The 22,234-nt window shown below is 38.9% G+C and overlaps 1 protein-coding gene across 1 annotated transcript; it reads right to left on the minus strand.

The window, feature by feature from the left end:
- Positions 1-1,742: 1,742 nt before the first annotated feature.
- epdr1 (ependymin related 1) lies at positions 1,743-21,121 on the minus strand. Its single transcript, XM_003222272.4, has 3 exons — positions 20,765-21,121; positions 11,174-11,382; positions 1,743-7,672 (listed from the first exon to the last, which is right to left on the minus strand). Exons 1-3 carry the CDS (start codon positions 20,998-21,000, stop codon positions 7,482-7,484), a joined length of 636 nt encoding a protein of 211 aa, XP_003222320.2. The 5' UTR covers positions 21,001-21,121; the 3' UTR covers positions 1,743-7,481.
- Between the last annotated feature and the right edge of the window lie 1,113 nt (positions 21,122-22,234).

Here is a 22,234-nt window from a genome sequence, read left to right on the forward strand (position 1 = left end):
TGATGCTCATCATAGGTGTTCCTTCTACCCAACTTGCTCTGTCGGTGAAGGTGCCAACAGCTCCAAGTAGATAGTTTGTTTTTTATTCATTCAGTTGCTTCCAACTCTTCATGACCTCATGGACCAGCCCATGCCAGAGCTCCATCAGCCATGGCCACCCCCAGCTCATTCAAGGTCAAGCCAGTCACTTCAAGGATAGCATCCACCCGTCTTGTCCTTGGTCGGTCCCTCTTCCTTTTTCCTTCCATTTCACCCCAACAATCATTATCTTCTCCAAGCTTTCCTATCTTCTCATTAATGTACCCAAAGTACTTCATCTTTGCCTCTAACATCCTTCCCTCCAGTGAGCAGCCGGGCATTATTTCCTGGAGTATGGACCAGTTAGATCTTCTTGTAGTCCAAGGCACTCTCAGAATTTTCCTTCAACACCATAGTTCAAAAGTGTCTATCTTCCTCCACTCAGCCTTCCTTATGGTCCAGCTCTCACATCCATAGGTTACTACAGGGAATACTATTGCTTTAACTATACGGATCTTCATTGCCAGTGTGATGTCTTTACTCTTCACTATTTTATCGAGGTTGGTCATTGCTCTCCTCCCAAGAAGTAAATGTCTTCTGATTTCCTGGCTGCAGTCTGCATCTGCAGTAATCTTTGCCAATAGAAATACAAAGTCTGTCACTGCCTCCATTTTTTTCTCTACATTTGTCAGTGATAAGTCAGTCTGGTTGCCATAATCTTAGGTTTTTTTTAATGTTTAACTGCAACCCAGCTTTTGTACTTTCTTCTTTCACCTTGGTTATAAGGCTCCTCAGCTCCTCCTCACTTTCAGCCATCAAAGTGGTATCATCTGCATATCTAAGGTTGTTAATGTTTCTTCCAGCAATTTTAACTCCAGCGTTGGATTCATCGAGCCCCACATATTGCATGATGTGTTCTGTATACAAGTTGAATAGATAGGGTGAGAGTATCCAGCACTGTAATACTCCTTTCCCAATCTTGAACCAGTCTGTTGTTCTGCTCTCTATACTTACTGGCCCTATTTAAAAACATGATGGCAGGGAGCATCTGGTGTCTTTGCAAACAGAGTGACAGGCCAGTGATGAGGTCGGTGTCAATATGGAAACTTATGGTGTCATCCTCCTGAGCCTGCTCCAATACCAGACCAGACCACAGTGTTGTTAGAAAAATATGAGAAAATTTGACAAAATCAGTGATGATATAAAAAGGTTGCAATAAAAACAACAGCATATGTTTGTAGCTAGTGCAGACAAAACAATGTAAATTGAAGTGTCATTGTAATCTGGGAATAATGACAGCTCTAATGGGTAGTAGAAAGATCAAAAAGTAAATTGACACAGGTTTTTAGCTTTGTAGGTATGTGGTTACAGTACATATAAAATGGAGTTAAGAAACATGTTTTTGTGGTTCTATCTAACTACTGGGATGCTTTAATTAAAAATAATAAATTTTGTTGAAACACTTGTACATTTTTATAGACAAGACATTTTGGTGTCACCCCCTCGGATGATGTCACTCACTGCAGTTCCCATCTCCTGCACCCTCTTTCTTATTGACACTACTGGCTTGTGGCAATGAAAATCCTCCTTGCACAGAAGTATGGAACGCCAGCCTCATGCACATTCTGAAAAGCAACATTTTGTATCCCAAGTATGCATCCTAAAATTCCTGGCTAATTTCCACCACAAATGTATGTTTAAGGTAAGGAGGAAAGAAGCAAGACTCATTACAATGTGATGTTTTATTTGGGCAATGAGATATCACGTTGAGCATTGACATGTATGTTCATGAGGCAATTCTGTGTATCAGGTTCAAAACTAATCATAACACATCTGTTTTCAAGGCAGCTAGAAACAAGTAAGGATTATTAAACATAGAGGTTTACTTTTTTACTTCCCCAATACTGGATGCACACTGTGAGTTGGTTCTTGCCTGATCAATGGGAAATTATGATAAACATTCTTCCAACTAGAGAAGCGACTGTGCAGTCTTAAAAGACTAGATCCCATTGTATTTAGTAGTTTATTGTGAGCAAGGATACATGTACACTGGCACTGAGGAAACAGTGCTAAATTAGTTGGATTTCTGGATTAGGAAATTTGATCTTAGATTAAATGCAATGAGAAAATCTATAGATTAGGTCCAGACTGAGGAAACTGATATTAGGTTTCCATCAGGAGACAAATGAAGCAAACATTGATTGCCACCGTTTTGGATTGAACTGTATAGTGTGAAATGTTTAAAATATTAAATGAAAACTAGGAATATTTTTAAATGTTCACCAGCATATTTAGCAATGGCTCAATAATGATGTTTTAGTTCATAAAGGATATCACTTTTAAAAAATATCACCCCTCAAACATACAAAGATTTTTTTCCACATCTGAGTTTTCATGAGCTAAGAAAGATGTCTGTCCAGTTTCCAATACTGCGAGTATTTATACTAGGACCCTCCAGATGATGTTGTACCACAACTCCCACCACCAGCCTTAGTTACGCATTTAACTGAAATAGACCTCTATCATAGTAATGTTTATATGGCAGCAAAACTCACTGCATTCAGTGGGGCTTACTCCCAGGAATGCAAACTCAAGAATATTACTAGCTGTTTGTGAGACTTGGTGGGCTGACGGCTTGCTTTTGCATTTTGGCAGAGCTTCAAGACTGTCCAAGAAATGAACTCATCTCAGATTTGAAATGGGGTGGGCAAACCTGGCAGAGTTCAGGCAAATGCCCCAGTCTCCCACCAAGGGCTTTGGCCAGTTCTGATAAACAAACAGCCTTGACGCTTTGGAAGCCTCCCTGGCTCATTTGACATGTTGCGCTACAACCAGCGTCACTTTAAAAAAAGAGGTTTGATATTTGATGCTCCGCACTAAAATTATCCAACCTTCTGATAAAAGCCCTCAGGATCATTTGCTAAGAAGGCAGTGTTCCAACAAAATTCTGATTTAATTCATCACCTCATTTTGCGTAGAGCTAGATTGTGTTTTCTGTGTCCTGAACTCACACAAAGGGCAGAGACTGAGATCATACAAATCACTATATCCCGGGGGTCACTTTCTTTCAACTTGTGTTGCTATCTAATTTTGACAAATGGTAGCATAGTGTTTGCCCATTAGAAGCAGATGTGTCATAAAATGATTCATCATCCTGGTGGATTGCTGAGCAATATAACGAACAGAAAATTATAAAAACCAATACAGTAGACTCTCAGTTAAACAGCTCCACGGGGATCAATGTACTTTCTGGTTGCTTGAGTATTGCTATTAAAAATAGGCCTAATACTATACCCCATGTTGTACCAAAATATAAACTTTGTATTGACTTCACACTAATTTTGACATATAGTAATTAAAAGCAAATTAAGACAAATAAGGATGGACATAATTATAATGAAACAGTTTATCTGTATTACACATAGATTTTAATTTTTGTTTAAAGTATTACTTCTTCGATTCTTTGTCAGTTGCTTGAGAGTTCTGGTTGCTTGAGTTCCGGTTAACTAAGAATCTATTGTATTTCTGTCTCAGAATGTATTTTTCGATGTGTATCTCATAGTCATGCAATTCCCTTAATCTTTTTTCTTTCTGAGTGTATTCACACTGTTCAATTATAAGTTTGATACCACTTTAATTTTTAAAGGAGAGGGCAAACAAGTGGCATACTCAAGTGGAAGGGAAATCTGGAGTTGTTGGACCAGGTGGACTAGATTGAGGATTATGGTTTCCTATATAAAGAAAGAGGCATTATAAGGATATTTTAATCTTCAAATATAGAAGGGTACTGGATCTGGAACCAGGAAAACACCAGTTTGCAAACACACACAGTAATTGGCAACAAAAAAAGTAGTGAAAACAGAAGATCAGAAGACACAAAATATAGGCCCCATCCACACAGGCACTATACTCTGGTTTGGATGGCTCAAGGTCAGGGTGTCTTGAGAATGCTCACCCTGCAAGGTGAGTTCCAACTCGCATCTATCCTGAAACCGTATGATTAAAAAAACTCACTAGAAATCTAGATTCAAGCCAAATGATCCATGGAATCCCTCCTGTGTCTGAAGAAGGCACAGGAAGGAGTGAATGCAAAAGACAGAACGCAAATGTAAACAGCAGTGGGGAAGCACTGGAATAAGCCAGCGGCACAGCCTAGCAGAGGAGGGTAAAGAAAGCCTCTCATTTAAGCCCTGTGTTGCCACAGAAGTGTTTGAAGCTCTTGCCTTGCTTTTTACAGCTCTAAAGCAACTGCTTCTATGCCAGGAGGGAGGAAAAAAAAAACTCCTGGGTTTTAATGAAGGCACTTAATTTGGACCAGAATGTGTTTTCAGAGATCCTGTGGGTATGTGGACTGTCTTTCACCTTTCATATGATGCTTGTGTAGGCACTCCATAGCGAACCCCATCTCTTAAATCCACATTCTGCTCCAGACTAGATGGCTGTATGGAAGGGCCAACAGAAATACAAAGATGGGTATGACAAGGATTTATATTCCCACAATTTTTGAAATTTGTATTCCAATAATATTTATTTTCAAATAAGGACTTGATGATTCAACTGATGGTGACCATTATTAATGTAAATATTTTTAAAACCATAGTTTTGCTAGCTGATAAATTAAGATGGTTTCTATTTACTAATGAAGTGGGCAATGGCCAGTCACAAAATGGAAGTTAAGAAATGTTCGTGAGAACAATTAAAAGGCAAGAGGCCTAAGAAATAGTTAAAGATGCAAAATGAAAGTGTGGGGGATGTTGATAAATAAAAATATCCTATAATCATGTTGAGTGAACAATGCGAGAATATTCACAAAGTGAAAACAGAGATGGACTAGAGAGGCTTTTAAAGATGATAAATGTACATCCTTTAAAACATGCAGTGTACAGTGTTATATTGTCTTGGTTTTACTATATGGCATGGATTCATAGACTAATATAAAGCATCTAAACAGATATATTACAGGATATTTAAGGTTTTCTGCATTGAGGGAGTGCCAGACAAATGACACAGTTGTGGACAGAATTAACAGGATCCATCTACTTCTTTTTAAAAGATCCACACAAATGATAAACAGTAGCTTAGGGACCAGGAATACACTGAACATTAAGGAGCAGGATACTTCTGGAAACACATTCAGATTAGGATTTTGTTTTAGTATCAGAAATGAATTAGGAGATCCAAGAGACCAATATCATTTCAGCCTAGCAGTCCAATGAATGCCATGAGAATGTGGCCCCATCCACACAAGTATTATAATCCTGCTGGACACTGGCTTGAAATCATGGTATTTACAAAGTGTTCACTCCCCCAATGCAATTTCCAACCCACATCCAGCCGGAAACTGTGTTAATAAAACTAACCAGAAATTACAGATGAAGCCATAAAATATGCTTAAGATGATCACTGTATAAACAGCACAGTGTTGTAAAGTGGAAACAGCATTCAGAGAGCTTGTCAGGACAGGGCTTGTTGAAAAACAACCACATCTTGTACAAGTTTATAGTCATTATCAAGGAAATAGACAGATGAGTTAGCTGGCAGGTAAAGTCCTTTTCCCATTGCCCTCTCTCTTACTCTCCTGTTAGACCGATACTTCTCTGGGACATGCCACATTTTATTCAAAGTTTCCAGACTGCATGGCAAGCCTTTTTATTTTCTTCTTCTTCTGTGAGCATGGAGAGAGACAAGATATCTCCAGAGAAATCTATTGTTAGATAGCTAGGACCTAACTTTCCTATGTAAAAATGTAGTTCTTTTAATCAATTAATAAATATATAAATAATGCTGCTTTAATTTTTAAAGTTTGATTCTGCTTCTGAATTGCTGAAGCTCATTTGCTCTACTGCCAGCTCAGGAAGCTTCTGATCTGCTAAACTACTGCTATTGCTGTTGCTGCTGATTTACATGTTTAAATGCTTTTTCCTTTCTGAAATTACTCAACAGGGTTAAACTCCAGGAGTTGCATATGAAAGCCAAATTAGGGTAAACAAACACCTCCCCTTCAGCAAGGACACACTGGATTTCAAAGCCTTGGTGTGCTCTGCTTTAAGTCAAGCACTGATCAGCTGTTTTCAATCAGTGCTTTTGGCTGGAAAAGTTTTAAAAAGTCCTGGATTCAGTTTGATCTGGAATCAGTGGAGCATTGTAGATGCTGTGGCAACTTTTAACAGGTACAAGGGGTGCCTGTGTAGGCACTCCAAGGCAAACTGGCTTTGTAAAATCCAAATCCTGACCAAGATTAAATGGTTGCATGGGACGGCCCTGTGTGTAGATTCCTGCTATCTACTGCAAGCAGCTTTGAAGATTATTTGAACAAATAAGGGATATGGATCTTATAAACAAGTGTATTTAATGCAAATGACAGTTGTAGTATGTTTGTGTTTGAATCATGCTGTAACCCGCCTTGAGCCACGAGGAGAGGCAGGTAAGAAAGATTATTATTATTATTATTATTATTATTATTATTATTATTATTATTATTATTATTATTTAGAAGAACACTTAAATATAATTCCTTATTCCTGATATTACACCATTCAAATAGCATTAAGCAAATATGTTAATTTTTTATAAGAAAGGAAAATTAAATAATCAAAAAGTTCCATATAGTTATTATACCATTAATGACAAGTGCCACACTATGGTAACAGCCTCAGATCCTAGGTGATGCTGGCAGAACAACAAGCTCTGTCAGTGTACTTCCATGAAATGTACCTTTCCATCTCAGGCTTTCTCAATGCAGCCTGTGGGGAATTAAGAGGTCAGGTGGGAGCAGGACACCTGGGCAGCATCTGGATGAAGTTCTTTACTTGAAAGAAAAGAACAGACATTAATTCACCAGATCTCCAGTAAGTCACTGGGTTTTCCTGCTGGAGCCTTCAGTGACTCACAGGAGACCCAGGAAGCCAATTTCTTTTCTTCCAGATATAGGTCTGCAGCCAGATGCCGCAGAGTACCCCTGACCTTTCTTGGCCACTTATTGGCAGTAGTGGTGTTCTAGTGCAGAAATGTTCCATGGAGGGCATTGCACAAGGAAGTATTGACCTTTCAATGTTACTGAAAACAGGACCTATGAAAAAGGAGGCAATACTACCATATGCCACTCACAGGATTCCAGCCTCTATTTCTCATATGTAATATAATTTATCCTTCTCTTGAGAATACATACATACCATATTTTTATAGGATTTCAGGAGTACTTATGTTTTCTTAGGAAACAAAAATAAGATTATTCCAAAGAACATAATGGCAAAAACAAGCTTCTACAGTAACTTCAGCATACGGGAACAATGTTAGAATGAGATCCTTCTTTGCTTCAATGAGATGTCTCACTCTGTAAAACCACAATTTTGAAAGGTGCAACCACAATTTTGCAAGGTTAGACATCAACAGCTGATTATTAATGGTAATCTACACAATGTACTGTATTAGTGTTGTTTTCGCACAGAATCCAAGGTTCACTATCAGCATGCATCTCTCATCTTTTCTGGCTGAGCTGTCTGGCAGGTGCTTGGCGGGATAAACACAGATGGGTCGCTTATCCCAAGCTTTAGATCAAAGAAGCGAGTGGAGGTTGTCACACTGTAGTTCTTTGTGTAGGTCTCCTGAACAGGATAACAATCCTTGACCGTGTAAACACCAACCCAGGTCTCAACTGCAATAAAACACAGAGTATTACTACTCTTATAAGAAAAGTATGGATAATTTTCAAGTTTTTCTTAAAACACAAATTAAGGATTGGGAATACTTTATTTTGATTGATTTTGAGGCCCAGGCTGTGGCGCAGGCGGGAGAGCAAGCCAGCTGCAATTAACTGCAATAAATCACTCTGACCAGGAGGTCATGAGTTCGAAGCCCGCTCGGAGCCTATGTTTGTTTGTCTTTGTTCTATGTTAAAAGGCATTGAATGTTTGCCTATATGTGTAATGTGATCCGCCCTGAGTCCCCTTCGGGGTGAGAAGGAATATAAATGCTGTAAATAAATAAATAATATAATGAACAGTGTGAGAGACATTTAAACTTTCATTAGTTTAAATTCAGTATTACTATATTTCTTCATTAAGATATCTGACAGTGTGTTATAGCAAAGATCAAGAAACTGGTGGCCCTCCACATGTTGTTAGGCTCACATTCCTTTAAGCTTTAGCTAACAAAGCCAATGGTGAGCAATGATGGGAGCACAAGCTCAACATCTTCTGAAGTACAAAAATCCCCCAACCTTTTGATGCAGCAACAGAAAAGTGGCCATCATGTGGCTGTGTTCATCTAAGAACATACCTCACGAGACTGCTTTCTTACAAGTGTGGGTACTAGAAGCCTTGATCACTAATACATATCATTGGTATTGCACCTTTCATTGAACCAGTTGCTATTTGGGATTTGCTAGCTTTTGAATGCTAGAAAATAGCTTTCAGGTTATACAAACTCTTCAGAAAAAAATATGAAATTATCAGGCAACTTGTTGGAGTTTCAGGCTGATGGCTACCCAGCTGAAGGTATTGGCATGGAGACATGGTTATGTCAGTGATATTCTGATGGCATGAATGATGTCACAAACAAGGTAAACTCCAACTCTTGGTAAAGTGAGAGAGAATTCATTGTCAGATCGACACTTGACACTATTAAGACAGATCTTCATGATAGGTTGTGTTATTTACTACATCAGTTATATTTACACTTTTCTCATAGGGCAGAAATACTAGAGTATTTGCTGAGAAAGTTCACATGAATTTTACCTTTTCATCTTGTAAAAGAGATTTTAAAAGAGTCAAACATTTCAGTCAAACATTTTTTAACCATTGGTGGTGTGAATGAAGTGAATAAGCCCTGTGTCCCTTTGGGGAGATGGAGGAGGGGTACAAAAATAAAGTTATTATTCTAAGATGAGACCAGAACTTCAAAGAATACTTGAGGGAATGAGACTGAGGTTGGATCTGCACTGCCCTATATCCCAGGATCCGATCCCAGATTATCTGTTTTGAACTGGATTATATGAGTCTACATTGCCAGATAATCTGGGATAAGAAAATAATCTGGGTTCAGATCCTGAAATATAAAACAGTATAGATCCAGTTTGAGAAGGATGGATTTTGCTTCTTTATCTGAACCCATGGGGAAGCCGCAATGTTTGTTAACATTATGTGATGATGTAAGAATGGATACTGCAGCAATTGATGTCAATCCTGGAGGTTATAAATTAGCAATGCAAAATTTTCTAAACATATTTTTTTTTAATTTCTGAAAATGTCAAAGCCACCTGGTAAATGTAGATAATTACCAGACAGAACATCCCTTATGCCCCAAAATGTTTTCTATAGTTCTCTTCCACCAGACACAGTGCCATATTCCTTTCAGAATGGGTAACTAGAAATGAAAAGAAGGGGCAATTTTGTGCTTCCTCTCGTCTTACAGAGGAGAAAGCAAAGAAAGGCCTCTAAACTTCAAGATTGGAAATTCCTGAGGTATTATACCCTGTTTCCCCGAAAATAAGACATCCCCAAAAAATAAGACCTAGTAGTGGTTTTGCTGAATTGCTAAATATAAGGCCTCCCCCAAAAGTAAGACCTAGCAAAGTTTTTGTTTGGAAGCATGCCCAGCGCCTGCCAAACAGAACACCAGAGCATGCAGAATTGGTAAATGTACATACCAGTTGTACATGGAAATAATGACAGTAACAAGAAATTCTTGATAGGATTCACAGTTTGTCTGGTTATGCTGATTTGTGATGACAACTACTGTACAGTATATAATAAATGTTCATTTTTTGTTCAATAATAAATGTGAATTCTTCTTCATGGAAAAATAAGACATCCCCTGAAAATAAGACCTAGCACATCTTTGGGAGCAAAAATTAATATAAGACACTGTCTTATTTTCGGGGAAACATGGTAGTCTGAGGTCATTTTGAGAGAGATTAAAATATAATCCAGCAGCCTAAACTGGAAAAAAGTGAAACAAACAGAAGTGGTGTGCTTGCATTTCTTCCGAATCTAGATACAGATACTATCAGCATCTGTCAGCCTGGCCAATGATAGGAATGCGGAAATTATAATTTCACCAACATCTGTAGGGATACAGTGATAGGAATATGGAAATTCTGTGCCTCTAGCACCATAAGAACCCAACCATACATTGTTGTCTTATCAAGTGGTATCTGGGATGTAAGCCCAAAATTCTCATGTTATAGCTATAAGCCCAGTTGGGCATCTTGGGGGTCTTATCTTTATTAACAAATGCAAGATAAGGCCATTTATATAATGAGCTCTGCTGGATCAGACCAAGAATCAATTTATTCAATTGTCCTGTTTCCACAATCAAATCTTTGAAATAGCCCAAACTGAGCTGTGATAGCAAGACTTGTTCTCTGCTCCTGTACCCCAACCAAATGGAGATCAGTGGCATGCCGCCTTTGCAAATTATGGTACTGACACCATCATTAATTTTAGCTATTGATTGTCTTATCATGTATGACAAAACCGGGAACCTGTGGCTTGCCAGATCATGTTAAATTTGAGTTCCCTCAGCCTTCACTGAGCTTGACAATAGTGAATGGTAACTAGAGTTTCTCACTAATCTACAAACTTGTCTATTTGACTGAAGTCTTCTAAGCAAAAGGACTACAATGCTTTTTGTGGTATTAAAATATACAAATTATGGTCTGTATGGCAAACTGATCTTTGTTTGTCTCTCACAAATCTGACAATTGAATTTAAAACATGACCCCAAAGTATTAATAGAAACACCATATTCATTCAATTTCATTCACTTTTATAAGTGTCTACTGAATTTCCACTTAAGTTGAAATCATCAATGAATAAGCCCCCCAGAATTCCACAGAACTTCCTTTTGTATAGCCTACATAATTATCCTACTGGCCATATTTGTTCTAAACTAAATAAATCCGAAACATTTTGACAGTCTGAAAGAGAAAACAATATTCAACTCCTTTAAGTGCCCAGACACTATGGTTTCAAAAAGGTGTGGAATCCAAACAGAAAGCCCAAGGCTTGTTATCAATCCATACCACTTATTTCTTGTAGGAAAGTAGACCAAAAATTGTGTTTCTTGCACGTTATAGGACTGATGATGGTAATGTAGGATCAGAATGTCTGGTCTGAGATAAAAAAAAAGTTTAATTAATACAATTAGTGCTTACGTTTTCTAGCTCGCTTTCTGTCAGACCACTCCTGTACCATAATTTGGTCACCAGGACCTCCAATGTAGTACTGATCTTCATAGGTTGAATTGTCAGGAATATCAAAAGGATCCCACGGGTCACTCAAAGGTACCTTGGTACACAGCTTTGTCACTTGCTCTATCTGAAACATCACTGCATCTTTATAGAAGTAGATATATTCAAAGAACCTGAAAGATTGGGATAAGATTAGAATTAATATTCATTTATTCATTATACAAAATCAGAGGAGATATATGATTTATTTACCCAATACACTTCATCTAAAACACAGAAGCTGCCTTATACTGAGAACATTAATCTTCCTTATGCATCAGGCAGATTTCATTTTAGGCTTCAGAGTAGAAGTGGCCTGAAAGACCTTTCAGGAGAATAACCATAATGGAAAGGAAAAACTCTTCAAGACCTGTTATTGGACTACTGAACTGGGCAAAACCAGCATATTTTGAGATTTCTGTTTTGACTTATAATGAATCCAATCTATTTCTTTTTTCTTTATGAGAAACAGCCTACAGAGCTGTTGGAGGTTCCAACATTTAGAGCGCGGTGCTAAGAACTCAAAAAAATAGCCTCAAAATGTGTCATCCTTGCTGAGAAAGAGGATGTTGGCACATGTAGAGACCAATTTTATGCAGTGATGTGGTTTCAGCAAGAGGAACACTTTAACAGAAAATGGAATAATAACTGGAGACTGCAACAATGTGAAAAATGCTTTGAGCAACTTTCTTTTTGTGACTTTAATTGCTTTTACCCAAATACATTTAATAATAGCTTTACCAACTGAAAATTTTTTCAGACTTATAAACCAGAAAAGAACTTTCTATCAGTTTCATAGTTCTGAACTATAAACAATGTTTTATGCTAATAATTAGTACTATTAGTACTATTCTTTTTAGAAAGTATAGTTTTATTTCTTTTTTCTCTTTCGCGTCCAAAAGTAAACATTTATTTTCTCAATAGAAATCACAGGAATCTATTTTTATATATTTCCATTTCAGTAAATTGTTCCAAAAATCGAGCACGTCCTACTTTCACATACCAGCAATCCCCGAGTTACTAACACAATAGGTCCTGTTCAGAAGATTTCAACTCACTTTCTGTCCCTGTGATAATTTGATTTTCCAAATTTAGCTTGTTGTGGAAACAAGGATTGGTGAGAAAGCTTCAGTTTTCCCCATTATAACTCTTTCAGGAATGAATTTCTCTTCCTAGGTAGATTTCTAGTACTTCCTGTTGTCTCACTCCCGTTCATTTTTTTTTTCTCACTCCCGTTCTTAAATGAGTGATCTATAAGTTGAATGTTTGTAACCTGGGGGCTGCCTGCACTAAATTCAGTTCCAGGCACGTTCATTCTATCACCCATATGCCCTGCTTCAATCAAAAGACTGCATACAATCTTTCAGCATCTAACCTTAGGTCTCCAAATACCTGTTACTACTTCCTTTCTATAATCCTTTCAAGGAGAAAGTTCACAATTTTATATTTATTGTATTCTCTCTTCTGTGCCAAGCGTCTACTCTGTGTTGAATCCACATTTAGTAGACTTAGATTAGATCCACTAAAATGAATAGGACTTAAAAGTTAACAACCAATTCAAGAACAACGGATTTCAGTGGAGTCTGTTTTGGATTTGGATACAGTCCTGTAAGTCTGGATCCAATTCAGAGCTCATAATTAACTAGTTTAATGGATTTTAGGTTAGGCTGCTATTAATTTAGAAGTCTAAGTGAGAACTACCCAGAGAAAACAAATAATGCATGGTGCAAATCCCAATACATATTTTGCTTAAAGGTTAAATACCAATTTCCATCTGGAAGCCCTTTCTTTTCGAATAAAGAGTGCTTTTACTTCCCATCACTGAACCACAAATATTTCTCAGAAAGTTGTAATAAAATCAATAATCTACTGTCGACCAAGGTGCTTTGAATCTAATTTGTTCTTTTCTCAAACACACTGGATTCAGACATCAGTCCTTCAGTTGCAAGCATAGGCATAAAACATGTCATTTTCTAACTACAGTAGAGTCTCGCTTATCCAACGTAAACGGGCCGGCAGAACGTTGGATAAGCGAATATGTTGGATAATAAGGCGAGATTAAGGAAAAGCCTATTAAACATCAAATTAGGTTATGATTTTACAAATTAAGCACCAAAACATCATGTTATACAACAAATTTGACAGAAAAAGTAGTTCAATACGCAGTAATGCTATGTAGTAATTACTGTATTTACGAATTTAGCACCAAAATATCACAATATATTGAAAACATTGACTACAAAAATGCGTTGGATAATCCAGAACGTTGGATAAGCGAGTGTTGGATAAGTGAGACTCTACTGTACTGAATAGGCAAATCATTCTCTTCTTTATACAGGTTATACAGTAGAATGTTAATGTCTCCTTATTATCCAACATATTCGCTCATCCAACATTCTGCTGGCCCGTTTATGTTGGATAAGTGAGACTCTACTGTAATATTTTCTCCTTGCTCTTTTCAGGACTATTGAGTATTGTGAACAATTATGTCAGTAATGGATTCTGCTAATCACAATCTGACTTTATCAGATTGACAACAATACTGATCCAAGAATTCTGCTGGATGACAATCTAAAGATTAATTTCAGATTTCTTGAGTGTGTATGAAGGGCTGTTTTGTTAATTCTATAGCTATGTAAACATCTAAATGCACATAGTTCTCACGGAAACACCATTCCTACCTACCTACCTATCTATGATGGACTGCTACAGTGAGTGCTGTTTGCTGTGGCACTAATTTCCAAGACACTCTAGTGTTCCTTGTTAATGAAGCTACATTTGCCAAAGGTCCTTCTGTGCGTGATGCTTATTTGATGTTATTGGATGCTTATGTTCTTACTGATGATGCAGAAATAGATATTTGAGAGTTCTCTGTCACCCTTTCATCCATCATATCCCAATTTCTTCCTTCCCTTCTAAAATGACATATCAAATCATTTCTATAGATTTACAGAGATTGGTTTGTCTTAAAATTGTCCTTTACTTATACGCATAACTATTTTGCATTAAACATTTGACTAGCTAAATTAGAGATTTGTCGTTCTCCACAATTTTAAATGTAAAGACGTATATTTAGAAGTTTACCTAAATTTCTAGCCATTGTTTTCAGTTTGATCAGTCAAATGCATTTTTTTAAATTCTTAAAGTGGCATTTCCCAACAAAGGTGTTTAATGTTGGTTCTGGGAGGCAGACTTTAATTCCACTGTTAACAACAAAGGAAGGTTTTGCTGCTTATCAAATTTTAATTGATTTTAATGTTAAATACACATTTATACAATGGCTATGACAAATAATATATATTATGTGTCTGTTTCTGGACACATAACAATATTTTCTCCACCTCCCATCCCATCCAAGACAGTCAAATGTTTAGTCCATATATCACTGCAAAGGAAGAATAGCAAATCTTTTAGTGATTTCCCTTTTGGATAGAGTATTGACTTACATTGGATGGAAAAGTATAATTTGTCATAGCCAAAGTTCAATAATTTGATTCTATACTAGGGCAGATCAGACAAATGCATTCTAGCATTAAAATTATGACACCCCGCCTTCTGTAAATAGCAGCTTTTTCAAAGATACTGCTGTTCCTACAGGCTGAAGAAGTGAGGTTTACTATAGAGATGTGTGCGAAAAAATTTCCTTTGTTTCCTTTGTGCTATTCGACCATTTGTCTACACAAAATGAATGACAACATTTTCGTAGGAAACGAGAGGCAACATGAAAATAAAAGCCTCACAATCATTGTGCTTGCTTTTGTTTTCCTTTCGTTTCGGCCTCGTAACAATAAGCAGGTACTGACAGAGGGCTGCTTTCTCATTACAGTTGGGTGTTAATAATAATATTAATATAAATAATGATAGTTACTCTGGTACCCTAAGCTGAGTCTGGGAGAGCAGTGCCTCCCAATTACATCCAATGTGTATTGGTGTGTCTTGGTAATAATATTTATATTACGAACAGCAGTTACTCTGGTACCCTAAGCTGAGTCTGGGAGAGCAGTGCCTCCCAATTACATCCAATGTGTATCAATGGGCCTGGATAACAATATATTCTGGGGAAGACCCAAATGGTTTAAAAGTTGGTGGGCTAAAAGAGCTCGAAATGCCCTCCATGTGTGACAATTTTCACCCCTCTAGCCCAAAAACCGAGCCGGGAGGTTGGGGTTTGAGCCTCGGAAGCCCTCCTATTGCAGCCAATAATAATAATAAAAAAACATTTTTTGTAACCCAGATGAAAATTCGTGTCGTATAGGCGGCCCATTTTCATTAGTGGGACACGAATATGAAAATGGGACGACACGAATGAAACTACACAAAATGAACAGCAATTCTATACGAATGCACACTACTGGTTTACTACTAGTAAACTGTCACTCAGAACTCAAAAATGTTTTTTACAGTCACCAAACACTTTTAGATAATGTTCAGTTCCCAAAATTCTATACCAGCGGGATGTTAGTTTTCTGTACCCTGCTCTTTTGGACTCTCTGCCACAAACCAATTCCTGCCCCAACCCTCTTTTCTTTAATGTTTTCCCCAAATTATGTTCCAAACCACATTTACTAAAGTTTGAAAATGTAGTGCCAGGGAACTGGCTGGTTCTCTCTTCCATTAAACTGTATGGAGTTAGAAATACGCTTGAGTGCTTAAATGGAGAATGGCCAGAATGACTCAACAGCATGTAAGATCAAAGTTTCCCAAAAGTTACTTGTGTAATGTTAAAAAACAGTTTATGCACATCTGATCTTTCTCATTTTTTCCAAATCTGAAGCTATTTTTTATTTTAAAAATCTATATGCAGAGGTCAAGAAGATGAGGCATAACTACTAGCTACATAATTTGTTATTCTGATATCTTTGGATTGGTCACAACTTTGGTTATTTAGTCTGACATTTTGATTCCATTTATTTTATTTCCTTTTGGCAGCCAAGGAGCCCCAAATGAGTGCACATAAAACACTGACAAAATAAAAATAATATTAATCGTACATCTTAAGCAATGAGCATTGAAAGCTGAAAGAATCAAATGATCAAAGCAGGTTTCTGTTGGCAATGCTGACCACATCATCTCTGGCAAGCAGTACTGGGTGGCGTTCACACTTCCATAGGCAAAGGCAGAACGAGGTGTCCTGCAAGGTGTGAGATGTAAGGGCACATAATGCCGATCTGCTTCTACTGCACCTCCCATTATATCTTCTGCTTCTTCTCTTCTCGACTATTGTTCTTCCACTTCTCTTTAATACTCAAACCAATATATCTGGGGCTTGGTAGGCACTCTGGAGAGTTTCTGGTCTTTAGAGTCACAGTCCAAAATTCAAACCACTACAGCACTCTGGATCTTTAGAATAGTGCTCTGTTAGAAATCTGTTTTCTTCTGCTATCGATTTTTCGACAAATAGCTTCATGGCATTTATCCCTGGTTGCTGAATAAAACTTTCTGAATCTTTTTAAAGAACACACTTAAAGAACATTTTAAAGAATGTGGCAGATTATGCTGATTGGTGTTTATGTATTTTAATAGATTTTATATAGTTTCAATGGTTTTAAGTATATTCAATACTCCTTTGTATAATTCTAATTTCATGACTATATGTTTTTGTTTTTAAATTGTATATTTTTTATTTTATTTTTTAACATTGTTAGCTGCCTTGTGACTCTTTTAAGAGAGAAAAAACAGGATATAAATAATAATACATAATGTGTGTGTATGTATGTATGTTAGTTCCTGCAAAGATTCCTATATGGTTGGATGGATCTAGAACGCAATGGGCACACATATTTCATTATCCAATTTAAAATAATGCTTGTTGTATGACATGTGTATGAGGGGGAACAAAGAAAGAAGGGGTAAGAAAGAAAAAGGAGGGAAAGGAAGGGAAAGTAAAGCAAAAAGGTATGAGGGGAGGAAAGAAAGAGAAAGAAAAGAAGAAAAGGAGAAGAGAAAGGAGGGAGGGAGGGAGGGAGGGAAGAAAAAAGGAGGGAAGAAGGGGAAAACTATAGGGGAAGGGAAATAAAGGCAAAGAAGAAAGAGAAAGGAAAAGAGATGGGAGAGAGAGGGGAAGGAAAATGAGGAAGGAAGGGAAAGAAAAGGGGAGACTAAAGTGGGAAGGGAAGTAAGGGACAGAAGAAAGAAGAAAAACATCTTTATTAATGACTAAGGGCTAGAAAGAAGTTTGCAGATGACACCAGATTGGGAGTGATAGCTAATACTCCAGAAGACAGGAACAGAATTCAAAACAATCTTAACAGATTAGAGAGATGGGCCGAAACTAACAAAATGAACTTCAACAGGGACAAATGCAAGATACTCCACTTAAGCAGAAAAAAATGAAACAAAAAGATACAGAATGGGGGATGCCTGGCTTGATAGCAGTACGTGTGAAAAAGACCTTGGAGACCTTGTGGATAACAAGTTAAACATGAGCCAACAATGTGATGCGGCAGCTAAAAAAGCCAATGGGATTCTGGCCTGCATCAATAGGGGTATAGCGTCTATATCCAGGGAAGTCATGCTACCCCTCTATTCTGCCTTGGTCAGACCACACCTGGAATACTGTGTCCAATTCTAGGCACCACAATTGAAGGGAGATGTTGAGAAGCTGGAATGTGTCCAGAGGAGGGCAACTAAAATGATCAAGGATCTGGGGAACAAACCTTAAAGAGCTGGGCATGTTTAGCCAGCAGAAGAGAAGGCTGAGAGGAGACATCATGGCCATGTATAGGCATAGGGAGGAGAAAGAAAGCTTGTTTGCTGCTGCCCTGGAGAGCGGGGTACAGAACAATGGCTTCAAACTACAGGAAAGGAGATTCCACCTGAACATGAGGAAGAACTTCCTAACTGGGAGAGTTGTTCAGCAGTGGAACTTTCTGCCCTGGAGTATTGTGGCGGCTCCTTATCTGGAGGCTTCTAAACAGAGGCTGGATGGCCATCTGTCGGGGTTGCTTTGAATGCGATTTTCATGATTCTTGGCAAGGGGTTGGACTGGATGGACCACGATTCTAGGGGAAGAGAAAGGAAAGGAGAAGGGAGAGAGAAGGAGGAAAGGAAAGGAAAGGGGGTTGACTTTGAAGACTATTTGGAAGCTTCAGTTGGTCCAATGGAGCAGCATACAGGGAGCATACCACCCCCTTGTTGCCTCAGTTCGACTGGCTGCCAGTCTGCTACTGAGCACAATTCAAAGTCCTAACCCTAACCCTAACCCTAAACGGTTCCAGCCCAGTCAACCTGTCTGAACGTATCTCCCTCTAGGAACCGCTTCAGAGCTTAAGATCATCTGGGGAGGCCCTGCTCTCGGTCCCACCAATTGGTGAGGATGAGAGATAGGGCCTTCTCAGTGTTGGCCCCCCAGTTGTGGCTTTTGGGGCAGGCCTTTGAGAAGTAGTGCTGTGCAATAAGCTTACTTGAAATCATACAACTGACTTTGGATCGGCCTTAGACCTTGCTTTTTGGAAGATGTGTTTTAACATTGAACTGTATTTTAATTATGTTTTTATGTATGCTTAATTTTAATTTAATTTATTTCATATTTAATACTACTACTACTAATAATAACAACTTTAATTTTGTATCCTGCCTCCAGCTCTCCGAAGGGACTTGGGGAAGCTCATATGGGAACAAGCCCAACAGCACAAGTTAAAACATAAAACAATGAATTGAAAACATTATAACTACATAAAACAATAAAACACATCAACAGAATTCAAACCAGAATAATAATAACTAAACATTCAGAGGGTAAAATTGTGTAGAACTCTGAATAGGGCTCCTAGGAGGTGTAAGGGTGATAAAAAATAAGGGCGGAGGAGCAATCTCAGTAAACACTAAAACCATAAAGGGTAAGGAACAGAGATAAAGTTCAATAACTGATAATGGGTTGTAAGCGGGCTGAGTATCTGGTGGGACAGCTTTCTTAAAAGCGCACCAGAACATCCATGTCTTTAGGTATTTGTGAAAGATGGACAGGGTAGGTGCCAGTCTGATCTCCCTGGGGAGAGAGTTCCAGAGCTGAGGGCCCACCACCAAGAAGGCCATCTGTCAGGGGTGCTTTGAATGTCATTTTCCTCCTTCTTGGCAGGGGGTTGAACTGGATGGCCCGTGAGGTATCTTCCAATTCTATGGTTCTCTCCCCCACCAGTCTCACTTGTGATGGAGGCAGAAGCGAGAGAAGGGTTTCCATGACAGATCTTAAGGCCTGCGTGGGCTGGTAGGGGAAGAGTCGATTGCGAAGATAAGAAGGTCCAAATCCGTTTTTATGCTTTAGGCACTGTGTAGTGCCGTTTGTAAGCCGCCGTGCGTCCCCCCAGGGGTAGAGAAAGGCAGGATATAAATATAGTAAATACAGTAGAGTCTCACTTATCTAAGACTCGCTTATCCAAAGTTCTGGATTATCCAAGGCATTTTTGTAGTCAATGTTTTCAATATAGCGTGATATTTTGGTGCTAAATTTGTAAATGCCATAATTACAACATAACATTACTGTGTATTGAACTACTTTTTCTGTCAAATTTGTTGTATAGCATGATGTTTTGGTGCTTAATTTGTAAAATCATAACCTAATTTGATGTTTAATAGGCTTTTCCTTAATGCCTCCTTATTATCCAAGATATTCACTTATCCAACATTCTGCCGGCCCATTTATGTTGGATAAGTGAGACTACTGTAAATAAAAAAGGATCCCCGGTGGCGAAGTGTGTTAAAGCGCTGAGCTGCTGAACTTGCAGACCGAAAAGTCCCAGGTTCAAACCCTGGGAGTGGCGTGAGCAGCCGCTGTTAGCTCCAGCTCCTGCCAACCTAGCTGTTCGAAAACATGCCAATGTGAGTAGATCAATAAGTACCGCTCCAGCGGGAAGGTAACGGCGCTCCATGCAGTCATGCCGGTCACATGACCTTGGAGGTGTCTACGGACAACGCCAGCTCTTCGGCTTAGAAATGGAGATGAGCACCAACCCCCAGAGTCAAACATGACTGGACTTAACGTCGAGGGAAACCTTTACCTTTACTACTGTAAATAAATATAACGGGGGAAATCTATGAGGGAAGGGAGAATGGGAAAGGAAAGGTAAAAGGAAGGGAGAGAAGAAAGACAAAGAGGGGATGAGAAAGGAAAAAAAGACGAGGGTGCAGGTGCATGAGGGAAATGGAGAAAGGAAAGCAAGAGCCACCAAGAGAATCTGCCCAGTGTTGCCAGTGCATGGTCTACCCCTGTGAGGTAGGCCTCCGCAGAGCTGCAGAAGAGAAAGCAGGCAGCAAGGGGCCCTCTCCAACACCTGGGCAACACTGAGTATGTATACACCAATAATAATGATGATAGTGATAATAATCTTTCTGGAAGCACGCATTCTTTTGCACAACCTTGACCAAGCTAACGCTCCTGAGGGAATCTGAACTCGCCCTAAGCGCTCAGAGGCGGGAGGGATGCCCTGAAGGGATGACTGACAGGAGCAGGCCCCAGGCGCACGAGGCGGAGGGGGTGGGGCCGGGGCGGCTCGCGACCGCAGTGAAAGAGGCACCTACTTCTTGCAGGGGATGAGGCCCTTCTTCTCTTCCAGGACCCGGAGCCGCTGGTTGGGGCTGTCGTAAGTGACGGAGGCCCGCGTGTTCCTGCCCGTGACGTGGTCGTAGGCCACGGTGCGGCCCTCCCACTGCAGCGGGGCCTGGCAGGGGGTCCCCGCTCGCGCCTCCGCCCTCCCGCAGAGGCAGGGGACGACGACGACGACGACGACGACGAGGAGGAGGCGCAGCCCGGCCATTCCCTCAGCGCTGACCCGGTGCTTCTCTCCAGGCGGGAGGCCGAAGACGTTTTCTAATTGAGGGTCGGACAGGAACTGCAGGGGGAGCCAGCTGCGCTTACCCAACTAGCCCTCGCTTCCTCCCAGGAAGGAGGGACATTCGATCTTCAAAGGAATGGGTCTACATTTGGAACAAGTTGTTGTCACATTCTCCATACATGGGAAGCTCCATGAAGCTCCAGATGTGCGGGAAAGTGAAATCGATGGATCTATCTTCAAATGGAAGATTTGGAATTATTATACAGTAGAGTCTCACTTATCCAACACTCGCTTATCCAACGTTCTGGATTATCCAACACATTTTTGTAGTCAATGTTTTCAATACATCGTGATATTTTGGTGCTAAATTCGTAAATATAGTAATTACTATATAGCATTACTGTGTATTGAACTACTTTTTCTGTCAAATTCATTGTATAACATGATGTTTTGGTGCTTAATTTGTAAAATCATAACCTAATTTGATGTTTAATAGGCTTTTCCTTAATCCCTCCTTATTATCCAACAAATTCGCTTATCCAGCATTCTGCCGGCCCGTTTATGTTGGATAAGTGAGACTCTACTGTAATTATATTTATTTATAAAATAAATAATAAATAAATACTTTTTTTGTATTCCACCCTGTCTCCCCGAGGGGGCTCAGGGCGATATTAAACCACCCAAAATAAACCAACATATTAATAATACAGTAGAGTCTCACTTATCCAACGTAAACGGGCCGGCTGAACGTTGGATAAGCGAATATGTTGGATAATAAGGAGAGATTAAGGATAAGCCTATGAAACATCAAATTAGGTTATGATTTTTACAAATTAAGCACCAAAACATGTTATACAACGAATTTGACAGAAAATGTAATTCAATACGCAGTAATGCTATGTTGTAATTATTGTATTTACAAATTTAGCACCAAAATATTATATATTGAAAACTGACTAGAAAAATACATTGGATAAGTGAGTGTTGGATAAGTGAGACTCTACTGTAATAATAATGATAATGATAATAATAATAATAATATATAATATAATATTAAGTAAAGGTTTCCTGTGTTGTCGAAGGCTTTCATGGCCGGGATCATAGGGTTGTTGTATGTTTTTCGGGCTGTATAGCCATGTTCCAGAAGTATTCTCTCCTGATGTTTCGCCCATATCTATGGCAGGCATCCTTAGAGGTTGTGAAGTATGGAGAAACT

Source organism: Anolis carolinensis, chromosome 6 (genome assembly GCF_035594765.1).
Source record: "Anolis carolinensis isolate JA03-04 chromosome 6, rAnoCar3.1.pri, whole genome shotgun sequence".
Lineage (NCBI taxonomy): Eukaryota > Metazoa > Chordata > Lepidosauria > Squamata > Dactyloidae > Anolis > Anolis carolinensis.